Genomic DNA, 25,568 nt, shown 5'->3' with positions numbered 1-25,568 from the left:
AAGTTTTGCAGAGAATTCACAGTTTATGGAAGAGAGAGAGAATGATTGGGCATTTTGCTTTGAAATGCAGCTGCTTAATTTCAACCACATGTCAAATGGTTGTCAACTGTATCAACCACGTGCCAAACTCACACTCAAGTCTAACTTTTAAAGGCAATTACTCAGAACATTCTTTGCCAGAAGTTTTATACCACCCCTTGACTGTTTGCCAAAACCTTCCCACCTTCATCCTATTTTGGATGCAGTGACATCGACAGGCCTTTTATTGTGTTGATTCTAACCTGAATGTTGTTCACTGGGAATCTTACCTCTTCCTTGTGGTCATCACGTTGGACCAGCCAGGTGACAGTTGCTTGTGGGGAGCGAGGAACACACTCTAGGAAGGTGCTGTTGTTCTCAGTACCAAAGACCACTCTGTCTTCTGTTACATCAAGGTCTTCTTTTTTTAAAACAGAGAGTGACAAATAGTTTATTAAAGAATGAAATCTATCCATCCATCCATCCGTCCATCCATCCAACATCTTCAGTCTGTCCTGGGTCTAATCATCTCAGCTGGTTTCTTTTGTGGCAGGGGACAGTGACTCTACATTCATTCCCTCCTGAATGACTGAGCTCTTCACCATTATCTGACAATGTGAGCCCAGACCTTTGAAGGGAAGTACCACTACCTATATCCGGGTTACATTCTCCACAAGGACACCTTCTACTGTACAGCATTAACAGAATGAATATAAAAATAAATATAAAGACCTGAATATTAGGTGTGTAGTCACAGACAATATAGTGAATAAAATAAAACTCTGACTGACTTAGTCAAGAGTTTGTCATGTGACTACACATAAACAATGAAGAGATGGAATCTGAAGACGTCTGCCCCTTGAGTACTTATGTAAACAACCTCACACTTGGGCACAAAGAAACTTTGGTTCACCAGGTGGGTGTTAGGGAGGCATCTTTCATCTGTGCACTCCCTTACATTGTGTGCCCTTAGGTAAGAAAACACACTCTTTCTATCCCAATTCTCAATGATGTAATTCCTTTTTCTTGTCTGTCTTCACATTTTCTCACCCTGATCTCCAGTATCAACTCAGCCATTTTCTGCCAAGAACTCAGTATGTTAGCTGATATTTCTACTTCACAAATCCCAAAGCTTACACTATGAGAACTAGTTTTAAATGAATCCTAGGTTGTTTTCTGCATGCACTAACATATTGTAAAACCTTTGTCTCATATACTTGGCAAATATGTCTCAGTCACATGAGTAAAAATAGGACAGCTTACCCTGAGATAGTATAGTATTTTTTGTAGTCAGAGACCAACTGCAAATAGTTGAGATGACCACTTTAATTTACAAGCTGATTGTACAGGTTACCTGGTGGGACCTGTCTTCAAACAATCACAGTCCAGCTTAGACTGGCTGGACTCTTAAATAACTGCAGTCCAATTTATAAACACAGACAGATTGCCAGCAAGTTGCAACCAGTGTGAGTCTGTCTGCACTGGGATGCAGACTGACTCACCTGACTCCACTCATTTGTTTTGCAGTAGGCGACTCGATTCAGCTAGTTGTTATCTGGTTATATTCTTATAAAGTTAAAAGCAAAGTTTCCAATTTTCCATTTGAAAACAGATAAAATGTTTGTTTCACATCTGTCAGCTCCTGATTGGACTCTGCATGTGACTAGTTAATGTTGATTTCTATGCAGGGTAACAAGATTTAATCAGAGTACATGTAACTGACAATTTAACCATTTCAACTAATGCAAACAGCTTGATGACTGACTCTGATAGCTTTTCATTTTATTGCTACACCAAAGTTCCTTTGAAGATGGCAACTGACTGGTCACTGACATGGTAAAGCAACCATTTCAAAGGCAATGAGATCAAATTCATTGGACCAAGAATCATTTTGGTTGAGCTGCGGTCTTCAATCACTGTTTTAATGATCTCCTACTGTAATCGCTATGGTTGTCATCCTGTGGAAGAAGTCTCACAAACATAATCTGACCCAGACAGGCACAGCCACGTTCATTTATTCTTTCAAACTAAAAGAAGCCGGCCTTTGATTTCTAAAGAGATGTGCAGTATACAGGAGACTGACATCTCACTGGTGTCCTTCCTGTCTACTCCTAAATCTCTTAAAATCAGTGAAAAGAGGTCATGCATTTTTCAGCTGATTGCCACTTTGATGTGGAATGATCAGCAACTTCAATGTTTTTCTGGGTTGTCCTACAAAAGTCTGAAATATTGCCATACCTTATACTTCGTTAAGACGCGGTTGTAGCTAACATAGTTTAAAAACCACTCCATCTCAGGTTTCAGCTCTCCCATGATGGATTGGTTAACCACTAGTCCATGATGTCATGTGGGTTCCTTTTTTAATCATGACAGCTAGCCCTACTAGAATATGAAAATATCAATTTAGTAAGCTTTTGTTTATCCAGTGATTGTAATGCACACTAGATGACAAAAACAAAGACTACTTGATTCAGTGAAGCCCAGTCAATGAAGGGGTATGTGACAGATGATTCAATTGTTTGACTTTCAGAGAAAAGCCTTACAGTGGTTACTTCAAGAAGTCACTGTGGCCAGTCCCACATAATCAACAAAGAAGAAACAAAGAAAGGGGCAGAGTTACAGCCAAGCTTACCACTGAGATTCTGATCCACACACTGCAGTGCAGGGTTTCCATGTCTGATGTCCTGTCTGCGGTAGCGTCGTTTGCTGTTGGGAATGAATCGCGTACAGGACGATCCATCCCATGCACAGTAAGGGTCTCTGGCAAGACAGCATTCAGCACAGGCTTTCCCGTAAGTTTCACAGCGATGGAGCTTCACCTGCGCCACACCTAGTGGAGAGCTTGCATACAAGGCTTGCTGTTTGAAATTATGAGGAGAAAAAAGGAAGTAAGGCATCATGTAGACAACACTGCATGTCAACTGACAGAAGCAGGCACTGAAAGTAGCAGCTACAGTTGGATTAACTCACCCTTTTCACAGATATATCCAGTGACGTAATTGGAGTTGGCACCTGCAATGTTGAAAATAATTAACTTCTGTTGTTGCACTTAGAGGCTTAAAGAAGGGTTGAAATAGAAGAGCAGAATCATAGATTTTACAATTTATGAACCAGCTTTTTGCACAATTCTTGCATACTATCATCTGCAAATAAATCTTAAAAGATAAAGTAAACGAGATGCTGACAAGATGGCGCGGCCACGTCCAGACGCCTTCCTGACCGCTCCGCTCCGACTATCCACTTTTCTTGTTTTTTACTTATTTTTTGCTCTGGTTTACATCCCAAAATCCTCTAGTCTTATAGTATACGACAGCGGATCACTTGTAAACATCGGTGCCAAGGTTGCACATCTAATCTTGGACACTTTTAAACCTGACCCTTCCTGGCCGCCAGAGATTCTACGCGGCGCGGAGAACAACAAAGGACGGGCCGCTCATCCGAGGTGCAGAACAAAGAAGCGCCGGGGAAAACACGCTGGTATTAGGAACAGACTGAGACAGCAGGCGCATCGCGCACCACTGCCCAGTATCCTACTGGCCAATGTACAATCCATGGAGAACAAGCTCGATGACCTAAGAGCAAGGGTCACCTTCCAACGTGACATGAGGGACTGCAACATTCTGTGCTTCACGGAGACATGGCTGACCCCCACCGTGCCGAACCAGGCCGTAACTCCGTCGGATTCATTCTTTGTGCTCCGCGCGGACAGAACGGCAGAGTCGAACAAAACCAAAGGTGGAGGAGTATGTTTCATGGTAAACAGAAAGTGGTGTGATGCCAGGAGCATTTCTACTCTCTCCAGCGGCTGCTCGCCACATCTGGAGTTCCTGAGCATTAAGTGCCGCCCTTTCTATCTGCCCCGTGAGTTCACCTCAGTCATCGCCACGGCGGTCTACATCCCACCCCAAGCGGACACAGGTATGGCTTTGTCCGAATTACATGATGTGCTGAGCTCGCTTCAAAACAAGGACCCGGGCGCAGCCCTCATTGTAGCAGGAGACTTTAACAAAGCGAACCTCAGACAAGTCATGCCAAACTTTTACCAGCATGTCTCGTGTCCAACGAGAGGGGATCGGAGTTTGGATCACTGCTACACGCCATACAAGCAGGGCTACAAAGCTGTCTCACACCCGGCTTTTGGGAAGTCTGACCACAACGCCATCTTCCTCATTCCCCAGTATAAACAAAGCATACGGAGGGAAGACGTGACCACGAAGGAAGTAAAACGGTGGACTGCCCAATCAGAAGCTACGCTACAGGACGCACTCAACGACGTAGACTGGGACATGTTCAGAGCATGCGCAGTCGACATCAACGAGTTTACGGAAGTAGCAGTATGCTTCGTCAATATGCTAGCGGAGGAGATTATCCCCACTGCGAGAGTCACCACATTCCCAAACCAGAAACCGTGGATGGACAGATCGATCCGCACTGCAGTAAACGCCAGGACCGCCTCCTACAACGTGGGTCTCGCCACTGGCGATATGAGCGCCTACAAAGCGGCCTCATACGGCGTGCGGCGCGCGGTGAGAGATGCCAAACGCAGGTACCGGGAACGTGTGGAGTCCCGCTTCCACCAGGGCGACACACGGAGTATGTGGCACGGACTACGCACCATTACGGACTACAAAGCCAGGGACACTGCGCCGATCAACGCCGATTCTGCATTCACCAACGAGCTGAATCGGTTCTACGCCCGTTTCGAGGTTAGCCAGGCGGCTAATGCTATCTACCGCCTGACTACCGAGGACAGTGACGTCATCAGCGAGAGACCGGTGACCAGCATCGCGGAGCATGACGTCCGAGCGGCACTGAGGAGAGTGAACACAAGGAAAGCGGCGGGGCCAGACGGCATCACCGGCCGTCTGCTGCGCTGCTGTGCTGACCAGCTAGCAGGTGTGTTCACTTACATCTTCAACGAGTCCCTGGCGAAGTCTGTGGTCCCCACATGCTTCAAAAGATCCACCATCGTCCCTGTGCCCAAGAACAGCAAACCCTCATCCCTGAACGATTACCGGCCAGTTGCACTGACCTCGGTAGTAATGAAGGTGTTTGAGAGGCTGCTGAAGAACATCATCTCCTCCTCCATCCCAGACACCACAGATCCGCTGCAGTTCGCCTACAGATCCAACAGATCCACAGAGGATGCCATCGCCCACGTCCTACACACCACTCTCAGCCACGTGGACAAGAAACAGGGTAACTATGTGCGAATGCTGTTTGTTGATTACAGTTCAGCGTTTAACACAATAGTGCCCTGCAGACTGTTCACAAAGCTGAGGGATCTGGGACTTAACAGCCGTCTGTGTGCATGGGTGTTGGACTTCCTCACTGGCAGAACTCAGGTGGTGAGGGTGGGCAGGTGCTTCTCCAACAGCATCACCATCAACACAGGAGCACCTCAGGGATGTGTCCTCTCGCCACTGCTCTACTCCCTCTACACTTCAGACTGTGTGGCCACCCATGGCTCCAACACCATTGTGAAGTTTGCTGACGACACAGTGGTGTTGGGTGCCATCTCCAACAACGATGAGGCGGCCTACATGGATGAAGTGAAGAATCTGGCATCGTGGTGCCAGGACAACCACCTCCAGCAGAACGTCAGCAAGACCAAGGAGCTGGTGGTGGACTTCAGAAGGGGTCAGCACAGAGACTACAAGCCCATTATCATCAATGGAGCTCCAGTGGAGAGGGTGCAGTCCTTCAAGTATCTTGGTGTCCACATCTCCTCAGACCTGACATGGGCTGCCCACATTCAGGTCCAGACCAAAAAGGCTAGGCAGCACCTGTATCACCTACGACAACTGAGGAAGTTCAGGGTCTCTCCAAAGATCCTCAGGATTTTCTATACAGGCGCTGTGGAGAGCATCCTCACACAGAACATGACATCGTGGTTCGGGAACAGCTGTGTGAAGGACCAAAAAGCTCTCCAGAGAGTGATCCGTACAGCAGAACGCTGCTGCAGGATTGCTCTCCCCCCGCTTCAGGACACCTACACCAGGAGATGCCGGACTAGAGCAGTGCAGATACTGAAGGACCCGTCCCATCCTGGCAACAAACTGTTCCAACTTCTGCAAGCTGGTAGAAGGTTCCGCATCTTCCGGGCAAGGACAGAGAGACTCAAGAGGAGCTTCTATCCCCAAGCCATCCGTGCCCTAAACACACACACCCGCCCTCTCACATCATCTATAATTGACTGAGTCAGGACTCTTCCAGACACTAAACCAAGGCACAATGTACATTTCAATTCCTTTAATTTTAAATATGTTTATATTGTCTATCCTGTAAAATAGTCAGATATCTATTCATATTAATGTACAGAATTCACCTGCTTGCTGCTACTACTGCACATTCACCCAGTGTATATACTATGTGTGTGTGTATATATATATATATATATATATATATATATATATATATATATATATATATATAATGTTCTTCCTCTACACCCCCCCCCCCCAATTTTTGCACATGTCGAGGAGCGTGTCAGGCTACATTTCACTGTGTGTTATACTTGTATAACTATGCATGTGACAAATAATAAAGAACCTTGAACCCTTGAACCTTGAACCTTGATGATAACACGTTTCTGGAATATGGATGAATCCTACAGTACATTATCACAGAGTGTATATTTAACCGACTCAATGGAATAAGCCTTACTTTAAAGACTTGTAGCTCCTCTAGTGTGACTTCCTCTGTCTCTAGACTGTTTCCATTGTTTAGTGCAATGACCTTCAACACTGTGCCAATATCTGAAAGAGAAGCAGAAAAATTAAAGGGCTACAGAACAGACATAGTGTTGTCTGCTCCAATAATTCAGTGACTGTGCTTGGATGGCTATAATGGACCTGGATGCCTAAAAGTTATGGAATAAAAATGCACCTACCTGTGCCAATAAACATAACATCATACTGCCCATCCTCCGCCTCAACACGATCCACCACTATTTGTTTCAGCTTATAAGGAATGTTGGCCTTTACAAGCACAGGGCGACGAAGGGCTGGATACACCGGCCGCCACATCAACGGGTGGCTGCGGGCAAACTGCAGGACTGAATCGGGGAAGTCCTTTGTGCTGCCAAACTCCCTGCCAGGTTGGTTGATGATTTTACTGGGGCACTGGAGAGATATGAGGCAAATAAGAAAGACATAGAGAAACAAAGGAAAAGAGAGAAAAACTAATGACGATAGCTGAAATTCAGTCCATAGAGAAAATTGTTGTTTGGCTAACTGATGGCACATTTGCAGTGAAGAAAGTGGAAGGAGACATGGACAGGCAAACAGAATCACGACAGAAGGAAGAAATTTAAATTCTCGCCTTTTCCACGTTGACTCTAAATTCCCAGCATTTTCTTGCATACAGGGGGTGTGCTTTCGGTAACAACTGTGGGCTAATTATTGTGTAGAAAACTTCTCAGAAAGCCCTCATTAAGAGTTTTATTGTGCCTGAAAACTTTGGATGAAAGTTCAGAACCACTGTTGCAGCTTTATGTGCGTGGTAGCAGTTTTTTTGCCAAAAAACAAAGAAAAAAATCTAGTCATTTGTGTCAGTGTAACAGTGAGAAAATGAATGTGCTAGGAGATTCTGTAAAAAATTAATAGTGCTGAAAACAGTCCAAATGAAAGCATTTATATGACCTATATGGTCTCTGGGTTTGTTTATTTGATTTAGATCTGCAGCTCTCCATGAAGCAGCTTAAGGTTTTGTGACACACACTGACAGTTTCATTAATCTTCATTGCAACTCTTTTACATTAGATTTATGGGTGAGAAAATGCCAGTCATCAAATACTTGACCCCTCCATCTCTGCTGGTGGTCAAAACCACTGAAAAGCAACGGCTTTTTCTGCGCTTCCAAAGCTGATTTACCTTCTTCAGTCTGTCAGTTCGTTTAGTTTTCTCTTAAGCTTTGATGGCGTTCCTGTCACAGTTAAAGGATGACGCAACCTGCTGTGGCTCTTATTAAGTTCAAGTACTTCAACAATAAGCAAGTACGGCTTGACCTCTTCTTTACAGAGGTCTTTACTTTCAAGATAAAGAAAAGAGGTTCACAAGACTGCAGTCTGGATTTAATATACAAATGGTCACCAAAGACAACAAAAGAGTACTTACTGGCTCGTTTCAATAGTGTTACTTTATTGAAGTGCAAGTGCTGCAACCAGTTTTTTCATCAGTTCAGATTGCTCAATTCAGTTGAGTTTTCATTTCTGGTTGAGTTGAGTTTCATTTGTTTCAGGGTAATTGGAGGTATTATGACACAAACATGTGTAGAGATACCAGTATCCTCAATGCTTTTTACGTCACAGAATAAAGACTATAGACTATCAGATTCTCTGATTATTTGAAGTTTGGCTTCTCTATGCTGACGACAAGTTTGACATTTAAAGAACAAAAAAGGTTGCAGTAGTAACGGTTTTGCCAAAAAATCTTAAACTGAGGTTGAGAAATGGAGAGAAATTAAATAGAGATTAATGAACTTAAACGTAACAGATTCATGAGAGTCCAGTTTCGTATTTGATCACATTATAATGGAAGGTATGGTATTGTTATATTGTATTGCGTGTAATTATCTTTCCAGACTGCACTTCCATATGGAGGGAATTTAATTACTACTGCTTATCACAACAGTAACTGATCCACACAATAGCTCTGGAATGGCATAGATCCAGTTTCAGAGGGGGGATTTGAGCTGTGCAGGGAGGTTACCCTCAAATATGCACAAACTATCGATGCATAATTTTTCTGAGTATGCTTTCCAAATCACACTGGTTATAATTTATTCCAGAAGATGTGGAATGTATAAGCTAAACCCTTCAAAGAGAATAATAATAACTCACTAACTTCAAATGTTTATCATACAGTTTTAAATATGAATGCATGACATTGTTGTAAATTGTTCTAGCATACCTTCCAAGCACAATTTCAAATATGGAGCAAAATCAACTGGTGGTATTTGTGTACAGTAAAATTGACCTCACACGTAACCCTGAACATGGTTTCTGAACAGAAATAAGTGTACTTAAAATGCATCTGTTTTCGACCTGCTCAGCTTACACGTTGAACATTAAATGCTTGTGCAGCAGAGGAAACTTCACTAATGTGTCTCCATTCATCTGTTTGCACTTCAAGTAAAACCTAAACTGAAAAAGTTCCCAAGTTAATATTCGACCTATCTAAACTTTGCTGCTGCAGCTGAACTGCCTTATGTCTCCATTTAAAGCCCAACAATAAATAATGAGAAGGAAATGATGTATGTTTGACAGGCACCTATTAATTTATACTATTACTGTATATGTTCACGTGTCAAGCATATGTTTTGTAAGTTTAAATCCTAATGAATCACCTGCATTTTCACCCCTTTTTGACCTCGAAGGTAAAAGAAAAACAAAAACAATACTTCATACTAGATAGGTTGGTGTGGGCAGATATGGGCTGATTTAAAGCATTACAAATATAACTTTAATGCCAAAAAGTATGGTTCATCCCATCTGACTTCACTGTTCTGTAAAGATTAAGAATTAAGATAAAGTTCAAGATCAAATCTGAGGCTTTCGTGATGAAAATTTCAGTAAAGATGGCAAAAAAAAAAAAAAAAAATTTCAGAAAACATAAGGTTAATAAATCTATCAAATTCCATATCTGTGCCTTGGTAGGATTACCTCTACAGCTTTAGCAAAACTGTAATAAAAAAGATCCCCCCGTCATTTGGTCTGCTGGAAACAATTCTGGTGAAGTTTAAACACAGGAACATCTCAATCCAAGATAAATATCTTGAGCAGATAAATCAACTAAATCTGAAATTAACTTCCATTTTCCATTCTTTTATGTTTTGACAGGTGACTTAAGAGACGATGATGGGTAGGACGAGGCTTAAATCTGTTTCAATGAAAAATCCATGGAAATAAAAAGGACTTTAATGTTCTGTCGGTGCAAGTGAAAAAGAACAATGTAGGTTATTGTAACTGAGTTTAAGAGGAGAGGGTAACAATTTTAACTGCAGCCAAATATCAAGCCAGAAAAAAAAAGCAACCTCACTCTTCCCACCATCTGTGCCTCCTCCGGTCTGCCCTGAGCCATCACCATTTTCTTTCTTCTTCTCTATTTCCTTTTTCCTTCTCTTACTCGCAGATTAAGGCCAAGACATTCCTGTTAATCAAAGAGCCAGTGCGGAGAAACCACAGAGGTGTCTGCTCTGTTCTCACATAATTCATTTTCCTCCTGCCTCCATACTCTCCCATTCGCTATGGTAATGATGCTGCCTACACATGTGTTTGTGTGTATAACAACACTGAGTTACAGCGATGTGGCTGGGAGAACTTGACAGAGCTCTGCTGAGTGTCAGGATGTTAACCAGAAGAAGGGTCTGCACTGCGTACAGTCATCACAGCTGCACCGCCGTATACAGTAGTTTAGTTTACTGACACGGAAACTTTCTACACCCCATTCTTAATGTTGTGATAGCTCCTCTTTCCCCTCGGATTCAGTACACACAGGAGCCGAGCAACTGTTATTACATATATACACACCATTGCAGTCCTTTTTCTTTTTTTTTTGCTAAATAAGTAATGAAAGAAAAAATTGAAGTGTCAAACCACAATCAGATATGTTTCAGCTACTGTACGGGAGGTAATTTGCAAATGTTATGAGTAAGCTTCAGTTAAGTCAGTTAACCAACAGTCAAGTTTTACTATTACTAGTAAAGTTTATATATAAAGTTTTTATATATATATATATGTATACATATACATATATATACATATATATATACATACATACATACATACATACATACACATATATATATATATATATATATACATATATATATACATATATATATATATATATATATGCAACCACCAAGTACCTGCAGAGGGTCAGGCAAGTCCTGAGGAGTCAGCTGAATGGTAAGAACAAGATCCGGGCCATCAACACATACGCCCTGCCCGTGATCAGGTACCCTGCTGGGGTAATAGGCTGGCCAAAGGAGGAGATAGAAGCCACTGACATAAAGACAAGAAAGCTCCTGACCATGCATGGAGGGTTTCACCCCAAGTCCAGCACCCTGAGGCTGTACGCTAAGCGGAAGGAAGGGGGCCGGGGACTGGTGAGTGTCAGCACCACAGTCCAGGATGAGACAAGGAACATCCAAGAATACATTGGGAAGATGGCCCCAACTGACCGAGTGCTCAGTGAATACCTCAGGCAGCAGAAACCCAAGAAAGAGGAGGGAGACGAGGAACCATCATGGAAGGACAGGCCTCTGCACGGTATGTACCACCGGCAGATAGAGGAGGTGGCTGATATCCAGAAATCCTACCAGTGGCTGGACAAAGCTGGACTGAAAGACAGCACAGAGGCACTAATCATGGCAGCACAAGAACAAGCTCTGAGTACAAGATCCATAGAGGCTGGGGTCTATCACACCAGGCAAGACCCCAGGTGCAGGCTGTGTAAAGATGCCCCAGAGACAATCCAGCACATAACAGCAGGGTGCAAGATGCTAGCAGGCAAGGCATACATGGAACGCCATAACCAAGTGGCCGGCATAGTATACAGGAACATCTGTGCCGAGTATAACCTAGAAGTCCCGAGGTCAAAATGGGAGATGCCCCCAAGGGTGGTGGAGAATGACCGAGCTAAGATCCTGTGGGACTTCCAGATACAGACGGACAAAATGGTGGTGGCTAACCAACCGGACATAGTGGTGGTAGACAAACAGAAGAAGACGGCCGTAGTGATCGATGTAGCGGTTCCGAATGACAGCAATATCAGGAAGAAGGAACACGAGAAGCTGGAGAAATACCAAGGGCTCAGAGAAGAGCTCGAGAGGATGTGGAGGGTGAAGGTAACGGTGGTCCCCGTGGTAATCGGAGCACTAGGTGCGGTGACTCCCAAGCTAGGCGAGTGGCTCCAGCAGATCCCGGGAATAACATCGGAGATCTCTGTCCAGAAGAGCGCAGTCCTGGGAACAGCTAAGATACTGCGCAGGACCCTCAAGCTCCCAGGCCTCTGGTAGAGGACCCGAGCTTGAAGGATAAACCGCCCGCAGGGGCGTGCTGGGTGTTTATATACATACATACATACATACATACATACATACATACATACATACATACATACATACATATATATATATATATATACATACATACATACATACATATATATATATATATAAGCCATGAATGGATGTACGTTAATCCATTCATGGCTTCATCCAATTCTCACAAGAAGTCAGCAACAGGGGAAATTTTAAGGTTTGATCTCAGAGTTGAAGGTGTATCACGACTGAAGTGTTATTGGGGCAGTTTGAACTGTTGCTGGCAGAGATGGGATGTCATCTGAGGAGGCAGAGGAGTCATTGACTCATTTGACCCAAACTAATTGACCTGGATGGGGTAAAATACTATGATTTTAATATTTGTATATTTAATAGCTTGCTGCCAAATGCAGTGGTCTGAGTTGTCTGATCTGTTTATTTGGATATGAAAAATCAGAAAAATCTTTCTTGGTTCGCAAATTCGGCCATTGAAATTATGCACTCAGTGTGAATAACAACATTAAGAATGGGTGATTCTAAAAAAAAACCCAAAATGAAGACCTAAGCACACCTGACAATAACAATTAAGTGAGGTGTCTGCATTCAGAAAGTCTTTGCAGTTGGTTTGCCAACACTAGTTATGCAGATTATAGAGACAGAGTCTGAATTTCATTAGAAGTTATGAGTGTTTGCTCATAATGTTGGCATCAATAACATGTATTATGTTTTTGGGAAGCACAGCAGGGTCACTGGGATGGTTAATGCTGGGCAGCAACAATGCTCAAGTAACTTTAAAGTTAAAAATGTCCCGTATTCAGTAAATGAAAATAAAATGAACAATAAAAGGTGAATCAAATGGACCATTACGGCAAGGCTGGGATGGTCAATTTGGTAAAGTAAATCCGGTGGGCATCTTTCTTTGCCTTTAGACAACAATTCTGATGGCAAAAGAGCCAAACGGGACAGGCAAAAAAAAAAAAAAAAAAAAAAAAAGTTAAAAATGATACATTTGGATTGCAATCACTCACCACGCCTGGTCTTGGATAAGGAACCCTGCCTTCATAAGCACCCCATTGGTAGTCAGGACCTTCTTTATGTGCAAAAGGTCCGTTGAAAACTTCTCTGATATCAGTCATGCGGTAAACACACACAGCAAAGCCCTGGAATACATTACTGTAAAGAAGAGAATGTAAAATGTACAGTGTTGGGATATAACATATCCAAAAATCATGTTACTGAGTCGTACAGATGTTGAGTGCACATTATTTTTAAAGCTGAGCTCTATGCGTGTTTACCTGATGGTGCTAAAAATTGCATAGACATCTGGGTTCCTTTCATCCTTGGTCCTCATCAGGAAAACATCCTCTGTTTTATCAAAAGACAGTGTCAGTGTGTGCGTGGGAGTATAAATATGTGCAGATATGATACACTGTAACCAAGTGCAGGATCATATGAAAATTCTTATGTGTGCGTGTGTGCTTTAATGTGTCTCACCAAGTTGGTTGAAGTGAGTATCGATTCCATGAGGTCCTGGTACAGAACAGACAAGTCTGGCTTTGATAAAGGTGCTCCACTTATTGACCAGCACTCTTTGACCGCCGACATCATTCTGGCTCAAGATACAGAAAATCAATCTATAAAGCACAGCTGCGTATTTATTTCCAAACACAAATCATTCATTGTTTTGGCTCTTTACACCACCTCACTGGATGTGAAGTGAAAGATGATGAAAGTGCTGAGTTTCAGCTTCAGCGTCGAATAAGGATTTTCAAGCAAGAGATCTACTCATAGTTCTTCAGTTTATGTGTATGTGTGAATGCGTATAATGGTGATCAGCTTTGGTAAAAAGCTTTTTGGCAAAAATCAGTATAGGAGTGTGGATGACATTTGTCTTGGAAAGAATTGGAGGCCTGACAAGGAAATACTACTTGTATGAGGAAGAAAAAAATAAAGATGGAAAAAGGTGAACACAAGGAGAAAGAAAGTTAGATGGTGAAAGTTTAAGTGGGTTTTTGCCTGAGTGGTTTATCCAAACTTTACTGACACAGTCTATCAAAATCAATGGAAACCCCAGCAGCTGTGTGCGTGTTTTTGTGCTTGTGTGTATTTGTGTGTAATATTTTATGCATGCCTGTATTTGCGTGTGCTGTTACAGTACAGACATGGGTTTATAAGGCAAATCATTGCGTGAAAGAATGTTACGGAGCGTGTAGGGCAGATGGAGATCATTGTTGGGAAATCTGACAGCTGTGTGCATTTTGGAAGGAGAAACATTTCATATACTTCTAAATTTCACGATCAACCTTGGGGAAAGTAAATATTTGATCGCCCCAAAAGAAATTTGTCTTTTCCACAAGGTAGTTTATGACTGACATAATAGGAGGATAAACCCATAAAACCATTACCTTCTGTCCTGGAAAATTAATTCTGCAGACATCTGTATGTGGCCATACACTCAGAAAGTCCCTTGAGTCAAACTTTTTGCTGTACAGTATCTAGCTCAGTGTTTCTGTAGCTTATCAATGACTCAAAATATGAGACCTTTCGTGACTCATCTGGTGCTCCTTTGCAATCTCATCTTCAAGTGAAATATCCCTACAGATGTCTCATTCCGGGGACAGGATATTTGAATGGCCTCGAGGAAGTGCATGTCTAGCTCACCTGAACATCTGGCTTCTCTCATCCACAGCTATCAACAAACCATCTTTCAGTGTTTCAGCATATGTAAGTATCAGTTTTTGTGGATCTCCTGAGTTAATGAAACTTTGTTTCTCTGTCTTTCTGTGGCATTATGATGTGACATGCATGATGCTATATGTATTTTATCAATGCTCAATCCTCTAATAATGCAGTTTCTTGTGTAGTTGTAGATATCTTAAAATATCATCAACAAAGCACTTTATATTTTAAGGTAAAGGCCGTACAATAATAACCAATAGAAAACCCCAACATTTAAATGTCCCCGCTATGAGCAAGCACTTGATGACAGTGGGAAGGAAAAACTCCCTGTTAGCAGGAAGAAACCTCCAGCAAAGCCAGGCTGAAGGTGTGGCGGCCATCTGCCACAACCGGTTAAGGGTGAGGGGAGGAAGATAGGGCAAAAACCCACCGTGGAAGAGAGACAGAGATTAATAATAAACACACACATAGTGAAAAGCCTGGGTCTGTGCACAACGAGCTCAATTGATGTGGCTTTTACAATTTAAATTCTAAACCTTAAAGGAAAGATTTACATCAAATATAAAAAGCATTATGGAGCATCTTACCGCACACACTCGTCCAACTCGTGTGTGTATGGCCCCCTCTGTTTCTCCAGCCTCTGTGGCCTTCTCAGTGAAGAAGAAATACACCTTATCATTGTCTCTGTCATCATTATCCGGGATGAGGTGGGCTGCAATGAACTTGGGATCTGCAAGGTTGAAGATGGAAAAGAGTCGCATGTGGGAGTATGAGTAAATCACTTTGATCTTTATTTCAGCATCTTTATAGTAAAATTTTGCATATTTCTAACAGACTTGCTGTTGTTTGTTTGTACTTCTTGTTGACTTAACATTGTCTTGTATTGTAGAAACGCTCGGGAAAGAGTGAAACATTACCATGAAGGAGTTTCTGGTCAGTCTCTGTCCTCATTGTGGAGCGACCACCCATACTTCTGAATATCACAGAGTCTCTTCCCAGGAAATCTGCTGTCAGTCCTGTATACAGCTCCCCACCTACAGAGAGACAGGAAATGTTTAAAAGAAGGGGGAAAAAGATGATGAGAAGAGGAGAGTTTACAGAAAATGGTTGCAAGAATGTAAAAAGAGGGTAATTAGTAAATAAAAAAGGAAAGGCAGCCAAAAATAATGGGTGAGTTTGAGGTTTAGTTAAATGAAGAACATAGATGCAGGACAGGAAAGAAGAAAATGAACAAACCCAACACAGAACACACAGGGAGTGTAATTTGAAACTTAAGCATCCTCCACTGAGACCATCAGTAGTGGACCAACTTTAACTTTCAGCCACTCTGAAAATTCTTGCAAATGGAGATAAATAACAAAATCCCTCTTCCAGCACATTTTTCACAATATATTTTGGGAAATCCTCAGCTGTTGGAGGTTATCGGTCACAAGACAAGACAGCGACCCCAAATGCCTATAAAACAACCCACTGCAACTATCACATAATGAAGAATTATAAGAGTGAGTTTTTCATAGTGAAGCTGGGTTGTTTTCAAAAACACAACTGTTTTTAATTTTTCCCAGCTGGTGTAGAAACTCAATCTGGTGACAGACTGTTCTCATGTGACCTTGTGGAAAGTGAAAATTAATTCTTCTTATTTTATTTGGCCATGATAATGGTATTAGAAATGCACAGATACTTCTTTACCGTACAGCGAGACACCCATGCAGTCAAACCTATGTGGTAAGACATAATTAAACGTGCAAATATAAACGCACGGACAACATAATGCTTGCTGACAGGTCGTGGGGAATTGAGGTTTGCGCATGTTGGGAAAAGATCCTAAAACTGAGGAGGAGAGATCATTGAGTTGATAACTGATGAAGAGGATTTTCATCAGGTTTTTATTGTTTCATTCTCAGCGTCTCTGTTTCTCTTTATCTTTCTCATCCAGGGCTGCAGAGTGTCGGTCGAAGCTCTGTATGTGTATTTGTTGTTTCTTTCTTTCAGTATTTGGTTATGGCTTTAGGGACACAAAAGAAGAAGCTTTAAGGCGAAGAAGAAAACATGCATAACAAAACCTTGTGGTTTTGACCACTAATGATCACTGAGGCCAGCAGACAAACTGAAAGTCAAATTCAGTCCCGTAACAAGAGTCTGAATTCAGTCTGTCATCAAACACATCCTTGCTGACCCAGAGTGGAGCTGGAGATTTGCTGACTGCATTTTTTAGATTTTACCATTCAAATTGATGATGAATCCTAAACCTTTAACAAATTATGAGCCTCTACCAGCATGTACAGTATGCTTTCGTCTTTATCTGTTACTATTTCTATGACAAATGCTTTTGTGTCTCTTTTTCTGTATGCATGTGACCGCTGCAGTATCACTGCAGATGTCCAAACTACTATTTGGCTCTAATTTGCGGTCTTCCTGCCAATTACAGTGCACTGAGGGATGAATTCTGATGCTGAAAGCGCCCAGCTGTGGAGCCAGAAAGGGATGTATACGTGCACACACACACTATATATATTTCCACCCTTAGTGGATCCTGGGATTGTGTGTCATTGGCATAAATCAGCGTTATTTCACAAGCCCCAGTAAATACCTCGTGACATTTAGAGAGAAACACCCAGAACTTTTCAACCTTGTCCGGGGGGTGGGGGGTTAAATAGTCAGATGCGGCAAATGAATTAACAGCTGTGCCACAGAGGCTTATGAAATTGATATTTTGTTGTGCAACCCCTTTGACGGAAAATGATGACGGCTAGAACACCCCCTACTGGGTCTTTAACCTACTCTCTCTTTTTTGACATGTTTACCTTTACTCTGACAGCAGAGAGGCAGACAGTAAACAGGAAAAGGAAAAGGGGAATTGACACGTGCCAGAGCAGTCTGTGTTTTAAATGTTTGGAATATGTCAGCGTTATTGCTGTACGACAAAACATCTAATGAATCTTAAACGGGTGCCCTCGCCATATGGCTTCATAAACCACTCAGGAAGCTGTTTAGAAATGTAGGCCAAACAATACGGGACATACCACTGAAGGTGCTGGCGAAGGGGAAGCTGGGGTCATGTGGAACTCTTCCTCTTCCATTTTCCACATTTAGAGGGTCCATTGTGAACACGTGCTGGGGAAGGAAGACACTCAGTTAGTGTTTAATTCCTTAAGTATAGCTGATATAATGTATCAGTGTTTATTTTTTCTGATTCTGAGGAAAAGCTCAGCAGGTATGTCTCCATAGCAGAGCAAATTGGATCTTGTATAAAGGGTTAATTTTTTAATAACTGAAAGGCCATTGTTCTTCCCCTCTGTTCCATTGTCGACACAAATAAAAGAGACCATGGGCTGGTTTTAGTTTCACCGGGTGTTACATTTATTTGTCCTTTCAGCGAACCCAGCGACTGTCTGAGACTGACGGCGCTGTCTGAGATAAGAGGAAATGCAGGATCAGAGCAGTTGCCAGGGTTCAGAGAAATTTCCCACCCTGTTCCCAGTGCAGATTATTCCTTAGAGCTGTGGATTTCGAAGAGCCAGGAGGGTAATAAGTGTGTGTGTGTGTGTGTGTGGGGGGGGGGGGGGGGGGGGGGGGGGGAGTCCGTAAAACACTTATTAAATCGACTTAAAATACAAACTTTGTCAACAATAAAAAAAAAGTGCTTCAATCCTGAGATCATAAATCTCAGTCAACACATACTCTGCAGGGAAAAAACAAGCAAAAATATACAGCCAAATTCATGACATGTAAATATAAACAGTTTTTTGAGTCTGTGGCCAGATGATAGACTGAACCGTACACCATGTTCATTCAAACCTTTCCTATTTCATTTATTTTCATAACAGCAGCATATCTTGCTGCACAGCAACTGCTGTTTTCAGCACCACCAACAATAGTCTGAAACAAGGCGACAAGAGTCTGCAGCCACATCAGCTCCTTCACTCACTCCAAAAACAGTCTGTGCTGGAAAAATGTAGGAAGTATGAATGTGACATCACTCTATATTGCATGTTGGGACAATGGCTGAACTTTGTGATGAAATCAAGTTGTTATCTGACCCACTACAGATTTACTGCTTACCTTTGTTTTGTTTGGCTAAAAAGTCTGTTAATTCAGTCAAAATCAAAGCCTGTCTCCAAAAAGGCAGAAGCAAAGCATCGTGTGTGCACCGTGACAACACCCCAAGGTATCTGATGGAGCACATTTGATGCAAATGACCTGGGGTTTGATGGGATTTTGGGGGTTTCATGACATGCTGAAAATGAGCCACACTTACATAGCTGTCACTTACCTTTCTGTGCTTTTGTCAAAATTAAAGCTAAACACAGGTAAAGTGATTCCCCCCCCCCCCCCAACCTGGCAGTATAATTTGAGTATGCTGAATAGAAATGGATGGAGACATGATTTTACAGGTTCGTCCTTCAGTGCGTCCAGGTGAAGAATATATTTTAGGTTTTATAATCCAGTTCTTGCCTGCCAAGTTAACATAAATTCACATTCCCCGCTGACGTCCATTTTACGTGAAACTGCATTTAAATTCTACTTTTCTTACTCTGGCAGAGCGGAGTAAGGAAGCAATTAAAAAAGCCTCACACAGAAGGCTTCTTTGTCCTTTACCCTTTTGTAAAGTTCACCTGACAAATACTGGCCATACTGTATCTTTGGATTGTGTGATGTGTCCACTTAAAAAAGGGTCATTGTGGACAAAAGGCCTTGTGTTTTTCTGTCTTTGAATTTCCACTTCAGTGACACCAGTGTACCAGTCTGTGTTTGCCAGAGACGCCTGCATGTGATCAATTCCAAATGCAGTCAACTTCCAGGGCAAAAAAGGGGAATAGAAGGTGACAAGAGCAGCAGTAGGACCTCTGGTTTAATGCAAGTGCATGTTACTGATTTAAGTGTCCTTACAGTGAACTTTGTCCGTCTCAGTCTTTGTTCCTGTAATAAACAATGGAGCATTGTTACAAGGTGGGCGAGGCTTTGACTGAGCAGAGATCACAGGGGAGATGATGACATTGAAGTAGGCTTGATAAAAATACTGTAAGAAACACAGTGGACAGCAAATACGCCCACACACAGTGTGTCACCCGGGCAGTAATAAGTGCCAAATATCACGGACACGTCAAATTTCTTCACACTTCAAATTTAATGCACAAACTTTTTCATTTAATCTACATGTAGATTTTTGGTTTGAATGACTTTTAAAGGTGTTGAAGGGCAGGCATATGCACAGAATTCACACTTCATCAGTTTTTTAGATTACGAGGAGAAGTTAAAAGTAATCTGATTCATGTCTTGCCCTGTATGAGAATAGAACTCTTTAATTCTTCCAGTACTACACAAGCGGGATTTATGAGGGCTTCATTTGTCATTTTGACCAGATTTTATCCACACCGTGACAATTTTTATTCAAAAACTTTCATATGTCAATAACTTTATAGCAAAAGAGCAGAACCTTTTGTGTAAATGTATTGTTTAATTAGTTCATTATGTCATACAGTAAACCCTTTCCTCCACCACTTTGACTCTTTCTGTGTTGCATTTTTTCTCATTTCCAGCTGCTTTCTGCTCTTCGTCTCCTCTCATGCATGCACAGGTCGTTTAGCTCATTCATTAGTCATCCTTATCCTTTCGGCACCTCTTCACTCACATGTGTGCACATATGTGTGTGTGTGTGTGTGTGTGTGTTTGAGTGTGCGTGTGTGTTTTGCATTTCTATATGCAGTCTTTCCGCTGTGCACTTGTGCAGCAAATACGAGTCGGTGCGGCTTTCGGGGTGTTTGCATGTGTGCGTCTGTGTTATCTCATTGTGATCCAAAGGAATGGCGCAGCTGCCTGTTCAGCTGATTAGACTGTCAGAGTCACTTTGCCCATACTTTGCCAAAACAAATACACAGAAGTGCCGTGATACAGGGAGAGAGAAACATCCAGGCCACTTTACACACAGCTGTGCCAAGCAAAACACATCGGACCCCCGCTACAAGACCAGCAAGACAAGTGACTACTGACACAGGCACACACTTCCATTTGTGTAATTTAACATGCGGAAAACTTCATTTATTTAGTTTATTCATTAACCTCCATCCAGCGGATTATTTAACCTTTAAATTAAAACTAATACTGAAAACAATGTTCACCCTTAATCAGCGGACTAAAAGAGAGACTACAGATTCAATGTTAAAGACTGACCCACCTTCTTATAAATGAGGTGCTGGGATTCACAAGACAGTGAACACAACTTTGCTATTAGCAGTATATCCAGGTGTTTTCTGTTCCAGCTGTTTTGGTGGTTTGACCACTTAGGGGGCTAATATTTTGTGAGTAATGTTAGCAGTAATATGGATATGTGCGTTTTCATTGCTGACAGCAACTACAGTAAACCAGAATTCAATGAATGACAAAGTTGCATTCATAAATATAGGGCCCGACTTGTCTAGTAAAAACAACTCTATTGCTCTTATTGTTGGGAATGTGAAACCAACTACTGGTTACAACCAAGGGGCAACGTCTGAAGCTGAAAAATGAAGTGTTGAAATAAGCGCAGTTCCTCTACTTGCCATTTGAGGCTGGCTCCAAAACCCCCATAAACTCACATGTTAAGATGTCCAACTTTCAGCATTAAAAAGGATCGTTACAGCCTGCCTTAAACAAAAGGTCTGTACTACTGGATTTGGTCATTTCTTCATATAGTATAGATCTCTGTATCTTCCAGTGCATACACAGGTCGCTTAGCTCCTTCTGTTCTGTGGCTTCAGTGGTTATGAGAGTTTCTGCCTTTGTAATGACTCTGAAATGGGTGACATTTTTCTGTGATGCAATCATTGACAAGTGTCTCAATTAGCATCTCACAGGCTTCAACACTACTTAAAGTGATTAAACTGGACCTGTTCACGGTGTTTGTGTGCTGTTGAAACCTTTTGGAGGATTTTAATTTTGATTCAACTTCTAGGTTGGTGACTGCATCTACACTGTTACTTATCATTTAACTTTTACAAGACATTTCAGACTGAACGCCTTCAACCTCCCATATTTTTACAATCCTTTCTTTGTAAGGTTGACGACACAAATGGGTGTGTTTTCTCCACCAGTTAAATGAATGGATAGTGTCTCTTTGGGATTTTTCATTCTGATCCTAATCCTAAGAATAAAATAATAGGCTGCATGCAAAAATAACAGACAGGAACAAAAATTTGACTTTCAGTTTGAATTAGATCATCTGTCCCATTAAGATAAACAAAGGAAAAAAAAATCCCATTTTGTCCTTGATTGTTATAAATGTTTTGAAGAAGTGACGCCACATTAAAACATAAAATCATCTGTCCTGGACATTGAATCATCAAGTTTATTTGACTTGTCCGGGGTTTATTATTTAACATCAGATAAAATTTTGCGACACGGAGCTGTATAAAACACTTAACGTCTAAAAGTGTTTGGTCTCGCTTCAAACATCTTGGACAACTAGCAGACCTCATGTGACACCATGTTGTACTTGGCTATGTCCCCTCTGTCCAGTCAAATAATGACTGGGCTTCCTCTCTCACTATTCAACTCTCCCTCTGGGGGAAGTAAGCATGGGAATCACACTCTCCCATTTCATCTTTTGTTGCCTTTCATTCCTCTTCTGTTTTCGAATTTATCTTTTCTGGTTTTATTTGCTTTTGAAAATTACTGAATATTCGTCAGCCAAAGAGAAACAGTCTGAGAATGGAGGGAGATTAGAAGACAAGCGGGGAAGATAAAGCAAAAAAAAAATAAAGACACAAGGATAGACGGAACGAGAGCTATTGCCTACAATTATAGCAATTATTACAGTTAAAGTTGATGTAAACTACCAATTAAAATGAGACAAATGGGGCAAAATGAGCAGAAAAAGCACAGGCAGTAAATTTAGCTTTCACTTAAAGAGCTCTAGTGAAGAGTCTGATCCAAAGGCAACACACATGAGAAGACTAGAACAGGTGATTTACAAGGAATCAATTTTTCATCATGCTTTCAAGCTTTTTAGTTCACTTGCAGTGCTGTTACACTGACAGGCATTTACTATTTTTCCCAACGGACATGAAAAATAACTCTTTTTAGGCCATGATGGCGAGCGGAAATGATTTAGCAAATTCCTTACTAAGCAAGTTTATTTTTTTAAGCTCCACAAAACACAAATCTTAAGTAAAAGTCAGCTTTAACTGAAAAATGGACCTTCAGGATCAATGAAGCTTGCTTTAACTCCCTGTATCTGCACATATACATTGAACTTTTTTATGTTTGAATGTTTGCTTGTGTTTCTGTCTCCCTGTCCACATATTTATGTTTTAGCTGGTGTTATTTGTTTTGATGGCTTCTATGTGTGCGTATAAGTGTGTGCCCGTGTCTGTGTGTGTGTGTGGTCTTGTATCTTTATGTCGTCACTGTAACATGTTGGTTTATTTTCACATCTATGACGCTGCCCAGGCAAGCTGTGTCACTCACCGGGGGGGACTTCAGTTTATGTTAGTCTTTAAGTGTGGGGGAGTAAGGGAGAGAGAGAAGGGGGAGACAAAGACACACAGACCTGAGACAAAAATTAGAGGTTCATTTAATGGGGATTATGATGCTCTTAACTGATGATAATTCACTAAATCATGGGTCATTTTTCTGAAGCAAGGAACGCGACACACGAGTTCTTCTTGAATGGCCCGATGAAACTTAATCTCATTGCACATGAGCATAAAAAATGCTTTTAGTGGTTTTTAAATGTTGTCTAAGACACACCTGACCTCCAAGAAATATGAACATTACTGACACGGCCAATCATGAGGTTACACTGGTGGGATCGTTGACCAGAATGTTTCCAAATCCAATTCTTTGTTTTCATCTTTGAATAAAAGTATGAAATACAGTTGGGCTTGGCTAACACCAAAAGGCAATAACAGCATGTCCAATACTAATAGATTTAGTCAAAACACTGTCTGACAGTGCATTTTATTCCACTGAGAGCCAGCTGTTGTAAAATGAATCAAATATTTTCTCACAACATGTTGAAATTTTTGCGTAAAACATTGTTGACAGTCAGGCAACAAAGTGGCACCAAGAAAAAGAGAAGGGGGAGAGAATGGGATGCCACTGGAGCGATAGAAAGAGTATGTATGTGCCCCCTAACTGAGATGAAACACCTATGAGGTCAAAGGTCATCCCACCCAGAGTCCAGGAACTGAGAGCCTGCCGCCTCAGTTCCTGGGAGAGGTCAAGCACTCAAATGGGTGTGTTTTCTCCACCAGTTTACAATTGGTTATATAAATGGACAGGCTCTCTTTGGTGCTGTCCATTCAGCCGGACTCGCTGACTACCTGACAGGAAACACTTGTAGTCTGAGTGGTGGTTTTAGACAGACACGCAAGCTGGAGAGCAGCTGGCGTCATGATATATTTTAGGAGAGAAGAAGTGATTTGTTTTTTGACATCCATACGACTGTTGCAGGCTGTTCCGCTCATTAAATACACACCTGGGAAGACACACATACGTGTGCAAACACAACTATCCTATCACAAAGTGCATCCCGTGGGGCAAATAAAACAGAAGGAGCAATGATTGCAAAGACAGGTGCACCACCTTCATCATCTTAAACTGGATAGCAACAGATGATTCAATGCACTTTAACAAAAAAAATGACACCTACAGTCCCTGTAGTTTCGTAACTGGCTATCTGAATCATTCCTGCAGGAAAAAAAACCCATAACCGCTTACTAAGAAGTGCTGAGTTCAAGTGTGTTGCTTAGTTGCACTGGGGGCAGAAACTCCTGCACTTCCCAGGAGGCTGCAGTATAAAACATGTGGCCTACATTTCTGCTCTGCTCCCAAATGCATCGCAACCCTTAACAAGGATTCTGCTGAACTGTTTCTATCTCCAGTGTTTGTTTCCCCAGTTTTGAGCCACGCAGACCACAGTATATTGTCTCTGAGCTAAATTATTTAACATGAACAGAGAAATATGTATTCCATTTTCCATGATGTGCCATAAAACCCAGAGTTCAAAAACCACACTCGGAATGACAGATCAGGGGGGAGGAAGAAAATGACACCGCTAAGGAGAACACACGCTGTGTCAAGCACCTAAATCCATAACAGAAAAGGAAAAATGCACTTCCTGTGCTTTATATGCACACACAAGCCACACACACAAATCAACACACATTCTACAAGGTTGGCACTCTCCCATCCCACTGTCTCATTTCCCTAACAGAGCGCTTTGCCAACATCCACCTCCCCCCTTCCCTAAAGACTGACCCTCTCCTGCTGGGCCCTACAGGGCAGCACACTGGGCAAGGATCTGTTCAAGTGCCGTTAAAGAGAGTCTGTCTTAATAGCTCCATTCATACATTCTTGTCCTTTAAGTGGCTCCAAGTCTGAGAGTCTGCAGAGGTTTCCACTCAGCTGAGCATCTGAGAGCCAGCCTGTGCATTTGAAAAGATGTATAGAGGGTTTAATGCTGCGGCTGAGTGGCCTGCAGAAAAACTCATGGTAGAGCTGCCTGTAGAGAATTAACATTGAACCTCAGGGATCTGTGCACAGACCCCAGTCAGTCTGAACTGTGTTTTTCTGAAAAGCCACATTGGCACCAACCCCATTTGCTCCATTAGACTGATTTCCTCCACAGCTTTGAGGCCACCCAGTCGTTCCTTGTATCATCTCATACATATACACTATTTCTTTTGTATGGTGCCATGCTTTTCTACTGAGAAGTAGTAAGGCCACCTACCTTTCATTATCATGTCAACTGTAAATTTTTGATTAACTGGCCTTTAGTCAGTGTTCATTTACTTAGTATTGACAAATTAATTTCAAATGAACATTTTAAGAGTCACTGGACA

The 25,568-nt window shown here is 41.9% G+C and overlaps 1 protein-coding gene across 2 annotated transcripts in view; it reads right to left on the bottom strand.

Annotated features, from left to right (window-relative positions):
* sema3g (semaphorin 3G) overlaps nt 1-25,568 on the bottom strand; it is a 62,329-nt gene that overhangs the window by 1,690 nt on the left and 35,071 nt on the right. The window contains exons 5-15 of one of the 2 annotated variants that reach the window (XM_085345463.1): nt 17,769-17,859; nt 15,663-15,779; nt 15,333-15,475; nt 13,561-13,675; nt 13,362-13,431; nt 13,095-13,239; nt 6,911-7,142; nt 6,685-6,776; nt 2,989-3,030; nt 2,651-2,876; nt 309-439 (exon numbers count right to left, since the gene is read on the bottom strand). In XM_085345463.1, coding sequence (XP_085201589.1) covers nt 309-439; nt 2,651-2,876; nt 2,989-3,030; nt 6,685-6,776; nt 6,911-7,142; nt 13,095-13,239; nt 13,362-13,431; nt 13,561-13,675; nt 15,333-15,475; nt 15,663-15,779; nt 17,769-17,859 — 1,404 coding nt within the window. The remainder of the gene's footprint in view (nt 1-308; nt 440-2,650; nt 2,877-2,988; nt 3,031-6,684; nt 6,777-6,910; nt 7,143-13,094; nt 13,240-13,361; nt 13,432-13,560; nt 13,676-15,332; nt 15,476-15,662; nt 15,780-17,768; nt 17,860-25,568) is intronic. The other variant, XM_085345464.1, reaches the window with a different exon arrangement.

This window comes from Diplotaxodon limnothrissa, linkage group LG20 (assembly GCF_057381915.1).
Source record: "Diplotaxodon limnothrissa isolate DT_005_m linkage group LG20, D_limnothrissa_male_GT1.1, whole genome shotgun sequence".
NCBI lineage: Eukaryota > Metazoa > Chordata > Actinopteri > Cichliformes > Cichlidae > Diplotaxodon > Diplotaxodon limnothrissa.
This window is presented reverse-complemented; position numbering and strand designations above follow the sequence as displayed.